The sequence below is a fragment of the Stegastes partitus genome, unplaced genomic scaffold, assembly GCF_000690725.1.
Source record: "Stegastes partitus isolate 25-593 unplaced genomic scaffold, Stegastes_partitus-1.0.2 Scaffold177, whole genome shotgun sequence".
NCBI classification, from domain to species: domain Eukaryota; kingdom Metazoa; phylum Chordata; class Actinopteri; family Pomacentridae; genus Stegastes; species Stegastes partitus.
This window is the reverse complement of record NW_007577908.1, coordinates 679158-690577: the sequence shown is the minus strand read 5'-3', so window position 1 is coordinate 690577 and position 11420 is coordinate 679158. Positions and strand designations below refer to the sequence as shown.

The following is an 11420-nucleotide window of genomic DNA, read 5'->3' as shown; positions in this document are numbered from 1 at the left end:
AATAACAACATGCAAGCACGAAAACAATGCTTTTTGGAGTCAGTAATTTAATTTTGTCTGAAAATCTTGCACAAAAACATTCTAGTATAAGAAAGAAAAAATATGTCAGACATTTGGATGAACAAATTCATCTTTACAGTCTCAGAGTGATGTGTAGTATCTTTTATCAGCCTCACATTCTTATATCACTTGTTGTCATTTTTCTGGATCACAAAACTTCTCTGCTTTGTTACAATACACAATAGTAACCCTCCTCCACTCAATTTTTAATATATATATTTTTTAAATAAAATGCTTTATCAGATCTTGGAATAACTAACTGTTAACTACCCACACTGAGCCTTTTCTCTTTGTGCCTCAATGTTTGGAACCATTCATTGTCAGTGTTTTGTAGCTCCTCAGTTGTTCCAGGAAGCCAGGGTTTGGGGAGGCGGTGGGCCGAGCTGCTTTCACCAATGAGAGCGCGGCGTCAAAGGATTGGCCATCACATGACATCAGGTAGCCAATGATGACTGCTGGTGCACGTGACACGCCAGCGTTGCAGTGGACCAACACCACGCCCTTCTACGGGGAGAAACACACGGAAAATGTTAGTGTGGAAGCTGACCACAGGGGGACAGAAGATCTTTATAAAAAGAGAAAAAACACACAGTTTGAGCGCTATCTTCTTTTAAAGCCGCCCTGCTGGAAACATGTTGACAAACAGCTTCCTGTCTTGTGAGGGGAAAAATACTTTCCTGTTGTGGAGTTAAACTTCGAGAGATGGTATTGAACGTTTTCCCTTCGCTCCTCTGATTGAACCCTTTATGTAAAAGTAGCATTTGTAGCAGATGTGCACTCTGCAAATCTTCTATCGATTCTTGACCTCATGTAGACCTCATTGTAGGAGGACAGGCAAGCACTCCCTGTACCTTTCAAGGCCAGATTAAACCAAGGTACCGAAGTATCTTTGTTTCCCTTTCACTCATATATCTGGATGTGGCCCCCACTGAGGGAGGGTATAAGGCCTAAGGTGTGAGAGAAATCCTTAGAACTGATGCTGGCATTTCGTGCACAAACTGCTGGTCTGTTAGCGTCACTTCTCCTGATCAGTGTGTCTCTTTGTGTCAGGTTCCTCATCCTACATCAACCTTTTCCAGAGCAACAAATTGCCATCATGAACAGGATCTCAACAGAACGATGACTGGTAAGTGCAAATTTTAATTCTTGCAAACTGCCATGTCTGAGTTTGACAAGATTCTGTTTGTTTCTATAACTGCAATGTTCTGTTTTTATCTGTGTTTGTGCGTGAGTGGAAAAGAGCGAATGAGAGAAGTATGGGTGAAAATCAGTCCAAAGCAGGAGAGGCTCAGCGCCTAAATGCTGCTACTAACATATCTAACAGGCAGCAACAATCTACTTCACAACCGAGACAGCACAACCACACACACACACACACACACACACACACACATTCTGGACCTAAATCAGACACCCCAGAGGTCAGAGTTAAACCTGACCCCACTGTCAGAAAAACAAGTGCGAATGATCCAAATTCAGCCACCTATTGTGAATGCTTTAGGGAAACATCGGCAGGACAAGTAGGGAGAGCCAAAGGCTGGTATTTTGTCTCACCATTTACCGCTTTAATGAGCCAGTGGACAAAAGGAGAGTGGCCATACCAGGGTTCATTCGAAGCAGAGAAGGTTGACCTTATAGCATCAAAGTCAAGCAAACACTTTGGTGATCCAAAGTGGGATTTTGCATACATGAGTGAGTGTGCAAATGTTTTGTTGAACTGTGCAGAGGAGACACGCGAGTGGAGAAAAAGTGAAAAGAGTTGTGACTGGCTGGATGACGAATGGAAGAGAGTGATGTCAGTTCCATCTATCTCTATTTTACTTTGATTTATCTCTGTTAAGTTTTCATGTTTTCATTGCATCTGCAGCACATGTTAGGAATGAACTGAAAAGGGAATATTTAACAGATTGTCAGCAAAAATTTCCGATGCCAGTGCTTAAAGCCTTTACGCAGTAACATAGGTACTTGGAATATTATTACAGGTGTATTAACATGTACTTTGGTATGCAACGTTTCCATAGTCCAAGTAACTCAGTAGATTAACTGAAGTATTGCACAATTTCGAGGTACTTTCCCGCTCTATGCTACTTTATCCTTCCATTCCACTACATTTCTGAGGGACATATTGTACTCTGTACTCCACTACATTTATCGCCCAGATTTAAGATAAAGATCTGACACAATGGACAATACAACAAGCCTTTCAAATCCAACACATTGTTAAAGATTAAATAAGTGGATTCCACAGTGTGTTTTCGGACTCATATTTCTCTGACAACTGGTGTTTTTTTTTGCCAAATTTCTCACGTTTATTTCGATAAATGTTCCAATGATCCAATATCTCAATGAAAATCAAAGTTTAGTTGTTTTCTGATTGTCCTTTTACATACTGCTGGGGAAAAAAAAAGAAAAAAACAAGATGTTGGGAGAGAACAGGACTTTATCATTGAACCTGTGTTACTAAATGTGTCCACATATTTAAAAAAAAAAAAAACAACAACAAAAAAACACATTTGTATACTGGCAGGACATAGAATTATCTTTTACAATGTGTTTCTAATCTATAATCTTGTCTAGAATAATTTATAGTGACTTTCCTGAGATGCACCCATTAAAATAATGTATTTGCATGTGTGTGTGTTGTTGGGATTCAAACATGAGCTTCATGCTCGATGAACACTGGATGTCTCTGCACTCCAACAGATAAGAGTTGTTTCTTTGACCTCAACCTGTCGAGCTGAGCGTCGCAGCACAACAAGCTGTTTAGTGAACAGGTGCCTTGTTTGTTGCTGTCTTTAGATGCACATTAGCGTCTCAATTACAACCCATGTTTTCATTCTCATGAAATGTTTCCACCCCAAGCTGTGTCCCAGTTATCAGGCTGCACGCCATGGCCTGATAACCAACAGTAAACAAGTCCCTTTTCTGAATGATCACAGTTTTCCATTAGGACAAAAAAAATAAAATAAAATAAAAAAATAATTAAAACCAACCAAAACAGAAGTTCAAAAGTCATATTTGGCTTGGAAAAGATGTGAAAATGTATGAGTCAAACTGAAAAATTGAGGTGCAAAGGTTTTAATCTGGAAACTGGAAAAGGCTGTGAAAAATACAGGAAAAATCTTCCATAAACATTTGGGCTTGGTCTAAATTCTTTGGAATTTTTAATAAAAAACAGTTTATGTATCTGTGCTGCAGGGCGTGAACTCTGTCACATGATGCTGTTGTCATGACCGCGTCCATATCTGACGGCCATTACCAGCCAGATGGCCTGCTGGGTTATCTGAGCCGGTGTTTCAGTCTAAAAGCATCAGTTTGATTATCAGGGCTGGAATTACCACATATACACACACAGAAACATATCATAATGAGCACACACACTCTTCCTGTAATCGTACACTTTGTGTGTGTGTGTGTGTGTGTGTATGTGTGTGTGTGTGTGTGTGTGTGTGGTGTCATGTTAAGGTGAGCTGCAAGCTTTGCTGCTAAAAGCTTGTATGACACTGAGATCTGATCTGCGTCCACCTTAATAAAACATGAACAAAACTAAACATCTATTATTTAGAGCTGAGGGAGAGGAGAGGAAACAAGGAGAGAAAACAAGGAGAGGAAATGTAAAAATGTGTTATATCTGCCTCCTCCTGTACTCACTTATCTTTATGAAATCATTTGTTGAGGTTTCACCTGATCTACTTATTTAGTTTAACCCGAGCAGCTCCTTGATTTTCAGCTTCAAGTTAGACTTAAAAACTTGTGAACTTTGAGGTGCATTCAGGGCTGTTCCACTGAAAAATACCAACCTTTAATTCTTTGCAAAATTGGTGACGTATAAACATGATCGGGCCGCCGCTATAGCTCAACTGATTGAGCTGGCGACCCATGTACTGGGGCTGTAGTCCCTGATGCAGCAGCCACAGGTTCGAGTCCAATCATGGCCCTTTGCTGCAGTTCCTTCCCCCATTCTTCTCCCCCACTTTCCTGTCTCTTTCTTGACTGTCCTATATAATAAAGGCAAAAAGGCCAAAAAACCCCAAACAAACAAAAAAAACCCATGGTGGTCCTGCCCTGCATAAAATGTAAACAAATCAAGCCTGGAGAGAGCAGTGAAGAAGTCCACTAAGAAGTTTATCTGTCAGTGTCAGCATCTGCCGGTTCACTGCAATACGGTTTTTGGGCATTGGCAGAGTTGTTTATGCTAAAATGTGCAAACACTGTCGCATCACAAACATGTACAGATGTATAAACTGAGCACACCCTTGTAAAATCATACACTCAGTAGCTGTGACCTCAGTTACATCTCCAAGACTTTTTAGTGATTAGGTCTTATGGTGGAGATTGGGCCAAAGTGTACATGTGGTAGAGACAGAAGAGAGCTGCAACTTTGTCCAAGTGGTCACTTGCAGTATTGCCACAACAACAACAACAACAACAACAACAACAACAACAAATCCTGCAGCCCAAAAAGTGTTTTCCCCCATAAATAACCACTATAAAAGAGAGAAGTCTGTTGACAGATTTCCAACTGTGATAACTCTTTCTGTTATGAATCTTTAATATGTAGAAACATAGCCGCGTTTATCTCCACAGCTGTGTCAGCACTAGAGAATGGTCTACTGCACCTCATTATCATTCTGCTATACAGAGAAACATTTTCTGGTTTGGTTGTGTTTCTTTAAACACATCACAGTCAATGAGCCCAGGATGTAGCAACAGTGTCCCTAAAAAATAGCAACGGGGAAATTGTTTTGTTGGAATATTTGAATGCCACCAAGAAGACTGGCCTTACTGGACAGGTCAAATGCACGGCAAAACTTGAAATTTTCAGTGTGTTTCCTGCAGTGAAATGGTAATACACAAATAGTGGAAGGGAAGAGCAAAGCCATGTGAATTATTCAGCAGAAATGGCAGATTATATCTGAAATCTTCATCCAGTGAGTCAGACTACTGATGGTAAAACCTCCTCAAAGTCTGGAAAAGTGAGTTCCATTTTCATGAAAGTCTATGGAATGAACAGAAACCCACTTTTCATGTGCAATTAATCTGGCACACTGGCTCTTGAAAATGTTTTTCTACATAAATGAACGCTTTGTTTTACAGCTGAGCGGCTAATTAGCATCCAGACTGCAAACTGAGGTCAGTGGTGCAACATTTGTTTGGCAGCTTGTTAAGCTGAGGTTCATGTTTCTAAGTCAGATAAGAAGGAGACTTTAGCAGGAAAGATTAAGTGTGTTGTAGTCCAGACTCAGGCTCAATGTGATTGTCCAGCCGTCTGGCACGACAATGACGTTATCACTTCATGCACACGTGGAATAAAATGAAGCCAACTGATTGGCGTTAAGACAAGATACAGATAGTGAAACAGTATTCTGACAAATGAATGCAATGAAAGGGGGATCCATCAGGAAACCTCTACTATAAATTATAAATGTCTCCCTTCTGGTTCCTGTTTTTTCTCAGAGTTGACTTACAGAGTATTTTGTTCAGTAGGACTTGATGCCTGTCAGTTTGCTTTTTGAGGAACACAAGCAGAGCAATTAGTTTCTCTGCAGTGTCTAACATCCTTTGCTGTGTTTGCAGATGGGATGCTTGAAGATAGTAGAGCTGAAACTATTTCTCAAGTAATCATTTGGTTTGTGAAAGTCTGTTTTGATTCTCAAACATTTTCAGAACAAATTCCAGCTTTTTAACTGCGAACAATTCCTCTTGCTTGTGGTTTTCGGACACTTCTTTAGACATTTAGCTTTACTTTGACACCTTTTATATGTGAAATGACAAACTACTTAACTAATAAATGAATAATAAGTTGATGAATATGGTTGTGGTGATCGGATAACGTATTACCTCACTGTGGGCCTGTTGGATGAAGTCACAACACTCCTGGATGTGAGGAAGCAGATCAGTGTCGGGATGATCCAGAATACTGACGGTCTTATAGATGAATAGGTCCGGAAACACATTCTCCACCCCAAAGGCAACATTCAGGACATGAGTTACCTTAAGAAGAAGAAATAAAAGAAGATGACAAAGAAAAAGAGATTTCACACTGTCACTATCTTCCCAAAGGGAAGGTTGTAGATGTTGCAGAGCAAAACTGATGACATAAAACCTATTCAATAACATATTTAAATATCAGATTCTACATTTTGTTTTGCTTCAGTTAAAATACTGATGGCACTATAAGTCAGTGATAGGTAAACAGAGACCCATGGACCAAATCTGGCCCACCAGATAAAGTATTTGACATACACTCATCAGCCAAAACATTAAACCCACTTATGGCGATGTGAATAGTACTAATTACCTTGTGATATACAAGGGTTGATCAAACAGTTTCATGACGCATAGCACGAACAGTAACTGTCATGAGTCAGGAGGCCAGGTGACAATGGTCTATCTACATCAGGACCTGTGTTACACATGTTTAAATGTGCAGGTATGCATCAGTGATTTATCCATGGAGCTCAAAATGGAGCAGGGAAGAAAACATCACATTCTCAGATCAAGTTTATTGTCATTCTACTGTACATACACAGTAGTTACAGTTGTAGTTCTGTCAGCAGGATGAGCCATCCTTCATGTAAAGTATCTTCACTGGTGTAGAGAGGTGTGTCTGCAGCTACCACAAGAGAAGAGCAGCTTCTTATAGTGGAATAGCTTGAATACTGGATGAGGTGCATCATGTCAGGAGAATCAGGTACACACTTGTTGGTTTCTTCAATATTCATGTAGTTGTACACTGTAAGGTCATCCCCCAGAGTCACATTGTCAAGGCAGAGTTCTGCTGTAACATCCTGAGGTGTTTAAAGGGAGAATATTCGATATTGCTTTTATCCTCTGACGGCATTGCTGTTTCAAGCCACAGACACATACTGAACATGCAACTATTTCACATATTATTGTGATACAAGTACACTAACTTAGATGATCCTGGCTTCAGTAAACACATGAGCTCCTTAAGCTCTGGTCATTAAGCATCATAGAAGACTTTGTCATGGTACCCCTTCACTTGCGAAACCCCACAATTCTCTCTACTTGCCAACACAGAACTGTACTCCTCCTCAGGTCGCTACAGAATTAAATTATAATATTAAACAATACAGTGCATTGGAGCAGTTTAAGTTGCTTCAATGCACTGTACACACCATCCCAGCTTTTGATTTTTTTCTCTTTTTTTTGCCACAGCAACACAATCAGCACTCTCCATCTGCTCAGCTCACCAGATTTGGCTCCTTGGAATTTCTTCCCTTTTCCCAAAATGAAATTCATGTAAAAGGGTTGCCATTTTGACATAACGTAAGATATTCAACAATTAAAAATGTGTGTGAAACAGGTCATTGTGTCATGTGACATCCTGATTCATGACAGTTACTGCTCGCACATGTTCACCTATGCTCATACTTCGTGCATGCACTCTGTCTACAGTCTTGGAACTTTTTGATCAATCCTCCTACGTGCCTGCATTCCCTCCATGCCATAGTGAAGTGGCACTATGGCACACATCATTGAAATTAGCTGCATTAGGACAGTTTTACAAGGAAAAACTAACTTTGAAATCACTTCTATTGCCCAAAGTACAATTTCTATGAAGATGGTGAGTGAGCAAGTAACTTTCAGCCTGAGCACTGTTTTTTTATTTGTATTTCTTGGCATTTTTTGGGTGAACCTTTCCTTTAGATGAGTCCCTGCTCAAAGTTATGATTAACTGGAGCAGCGGAATATGAATATACAAGGTGTGCCAGAAAAGTTTCAGGACTGGTGTCACAAAAGATATTTTTCAAATCCAAACTGCAAACTACAAGTTTTCCCCTTCAAAGTAATCCCCCTGGAGCATGATATGTACAATAAAGGCCTTTATTATACATATCTATGTCTAACACACTTCCTCAGCCTTCTCTGTCACGCCGCCATGCACTCCTGGAAGGATTCTTCCAGGATCCTCTGCAGCTCCGTCGTCACAGCCATCTTGATGTCATCCACGTTTTCAAAACGGGTCCCCTTGATGACCTCCTTGAGCTTGGGGAAGAGGAAAAAATCCCACAGAGCCAGGTGGGGTGAGTAGGGAGGTTGCTTCAGCACTGCGATGTTGTTCTCAACCAGGAACTATTGGATGCTCAGGGCATTGTGACCAGGTGTGTTGTCATGGTGAAGCAGCCACGACTTGTCCTGCCACAACTCTTGCCTCTTCTCACGCACTGAACGAAGCAAATGCTGCAGGATCTCTTTGTAGATGTGCTGGTTGAAGGGGAAAACTCCTAGTTTGTACTTTGGTTTTAACATATATCTATTGTGACACCAGTCCTGGAACTTTTCTGACACACCTCGTATTTTGTGTGGGTTCAATTGTCCCATATACACTTAATTGCTGAATAGAAACTCACACGTTACAATCTCATCCCCTGATGTTTTATCCTGATTATGTTGTGGGGCTGTTTTGATCTCAGGTTACGAGCTCAATCAGGCATGACGCTTCAGAAATGACATCTGTTTCATTTCTTGTCTTCATGCTTGTTTGTACATTCAGTGACAGACTTTGTTGCTCTGTAGAAACCAAACTGCTCTCCTCTGTGATGTTATTGTCTTGTTAGTTCAGTAGAAAAATAAGCTCACCTTGAGTTTTCTCAGAGTGCCAAAGTCATGTGCAGCATCTTGAGAACCTGCACATACACACAGAAAACAAGTTAAATCAGGTGTTTAGTTGAGGATTTGTCTTTAACCTGCTTTGACTCTGTCCTTGGTGCTGAACCAAACAGCTGCTGTGCTGCATCTCCTGCAGGTCACAGGGTCATTCTTGTTCTACCTGTGAACCAGTGAGCTCTGTTGGGTCACGTCTCCCCCTGTCCTCCCCCATGGCTGGGCTCATGTTACCAGCCGTTCGAGCTCAGCGGTTATCTGTGGACTGGAGGTGACATCCAGGACAGGGCAGACGGGGAGAGGATTGCAATATACAGTGCTGTGCAAAAACCAAAGTCCTTTCCATGATTGTTGATTTAACTGCTAAAAACCTGTGTTTTTGCATCAAAGTTACATATTTAGAAGATAACTCCAAACAAACCTGTCAATTCAATATCTGCAGTAGTTTAAAGACTGAAAATATTAAATTGTATTTTCATTCTTTGGCCAACTGTCTGTCAATTCACTTTTTATTTACTTAAGTGATTGGATACACTCATTAACAAAAGTTCCATACATTTGTAAAGACCATGTATATCATGCCAGTCTTTGACTTCTATAACTCTTAATTTTCTATTATGGAATGATTCAAACACGTGTCTTTGTCACAAACAACAATAATGCATTGTAGTTTTTATTATAGGTCTTCTGGAAATATGACAAGAGCTACTGTGTCTAAAATATACATACAGCAACTTTAGTTATAATTTTTTGATGTACAAAGCTGTGTTAATTAAATCTTATTAGTAGCATTGCCTCTTAACTTCTCATGGGTGATTACTGTCAAGCATGGTGGTGGCAGTATTATGCTGTAAGGCTGTTTTGCTGCCAGTGAAACTGATGCTTTATACAAAGTAAATGGAATAATGAAAAAGGATTACCTCCACATTCTTCAGAAAAACCTAAAATCATCAGCCAGAAGGCAATGACTCCAAACTGGTATAAAAAAAAATGGAAAAGAAATGACTAAGTCTGATTAGGGTGAAGGTTTTACACTGTTCTTCCCAAAGTCCTCTCTTACACCCCATCAAGAACCTGTGGACTGTGATGAAGAAACAAGTCTGTGTCAGAAAGCCAACAAATTTAATTTAAGTACACCAAAGAGGAGGATCAAAGATACAACCAGAAGCTTGTTGAGGTGAAAATGTCCAAGGGACATTTAATCAAAAATGAGTATTGCTGTATATATGTTTTTGATTCAGCAGATTTTGTCATATTTGCGGAAGGCCTTTAATAGGTCCATAGGAATCGCTGGAAACTCAAGATTGCCATGATATACATGGTCTTTACAAGTGTTTGGAAAATTTTGTGTATGACTCTTATTTGCAATAAAGCCACAACTGTAAATATTATTGGATTCTAAGTCTCCTTTTCTCCATCACCAGGTCAGAGTGCCAATACTCAACAAGGAGCTTCAGTTGCCAAACTGTGGCAGAAATCTTTTCTTGAACACAACAATGCTACACTAATTTTGATTGCAGTAGTATGAGGCAGCCTCCTCAGTGAATGTTTCCTGTCGGCAACCTTTGAAAAACAATGACAGTTGCATTTTAATACAGCCTGGTCTTGGTGCAAAGACCTCCAGGATGAAGTTGATCTTTTCAGTCAGTCGTAATTCGGCTTCTCACCCAGTAGCAGGAAAGGCTTGATGATGCCGACCTGCACGTCCCAGGAAGTGTCAGGGACGTATCCCAGCATTTTCTCCGGGGGGACAGGGTCCTCCACCACAGTGATCGTGGAACCCTTCCAGGTCTCGATAATGCGACGGCCACTCAGCGACGTCACTCTGGTGCACTGCTTCCTCAGTCGCGTCCGAGAGAAACTCTGGATTTCCTCTGTCAAAGACTGCATGATCACACCTGAAAGATAAAAGTAGTCAACTAATGTTTATCTGAAAAACCTAACTTGCAAAAAAGCTTTTATAACTCTATCGAAGAAAATAAAATGTACACAGTTTTGCAGGTCATTTGCTGCTAAAAAAGTAGTCCCTAACAAACACACCATTTTTTCCTGTTCTTGTTACATTTTCTAAAAACTACAGTATCCATGTATTGGGAAATTCCTGAGCCTTTTTAGAAAAGCAAAGGAAACTTGTTGTTCCTTCAGGTTTTGAAATAGAGCAGCAAGGGGAAGCAGTGGTTACCACTGTCACCTCACAGCTAGAAGAACCCTTGTCCAGGTTGTCCCCTGCCTTCACCCTGAGTCGGCTGGGATAGACTCCAGCCCCCCGTGACCCTAGTGAGGATTAAGCGGTGTACTGATGATGGATGATGGATGGTTTTGAAATATTTGAATAAAAAAAATTTCTTGCCACCGTAAAAATAAATAAGCACTTTAAAATAAAATCCATCAAATAGCTGTTCAAATCTGGGGGGAAAAGTGGAATATTGTAATATTCAAAAACTGTAAAACTGGTGAAAAAATGGCAAATATCTGTTAAGTAATGGATTTTTAATTGATTTAAATACAGTAAAAGTGGGTAATTTTATCATGAAAGAACAAATGCCTATTTGTAAAAAAATATATAGCAATAATTAAATCATAATAATAATAATAATTAAGCATTTTTTTGGTGCTGTTTGTTGGTTTGATTTGTGTTACAATTAATGTGTAAATGATTAGTTTTTCAGTGATTTTACTAAATGTTATCTGTAATTTAACAAAACAGTAAAATTTGGCAAAATAACAGT

General features: G+C 39.9%; 1 protein-coding gene across 1 annotated transcript; it reads right to left on the bottom strand.

Annotated features, from left to right (window-relative positions):
- Nucleotides 1–357: 357 nt before the first annotated feature.
- On the bottom strand, nt 358–10581 carry LOC103355977 (dual specificity protein phosphatase 19-like). Its single transcript, XM_008279974.1, has 4 exons — nt 10359–10581; nt 8668–8714; nt 5902–6054; nt 358–564 (listed from the first exon to the last, which is right to left on the bottom strand). Exons 1-4 carry the CDS (start codon nt 10579–10581, stop codon nt 358–360), a joined length of 630 nt encoding a protein of 209 aa, XP_008278196.1.
- Nucleotides 10582–11420: the final 839 nt, after the last annotated feature.

Coding starts and splice junctions, on each gene's coding strand:
- LOC103355977 (XM_008279974.1), bottom strand. CDS start 10,581: ATGCAGTCTTTGACAGAGGAAATCCAGAGTTTCTCTCGGACGCGACTG. Junction 8,715..10,358: donor CAAGCCTTTCCTGCTACTGG/GTGAGAAGCCGA, acceptor GTGTATGTGCAG/GTTCTCAAGATGCTGCACAT. Junction 565..5,901: donor TCCAACAGGCCCACAGTGAG/GTAATACGTTAT, acceptor TTCTCCCCGTAG/AAGGGCGTGGTGTTGGTCCA.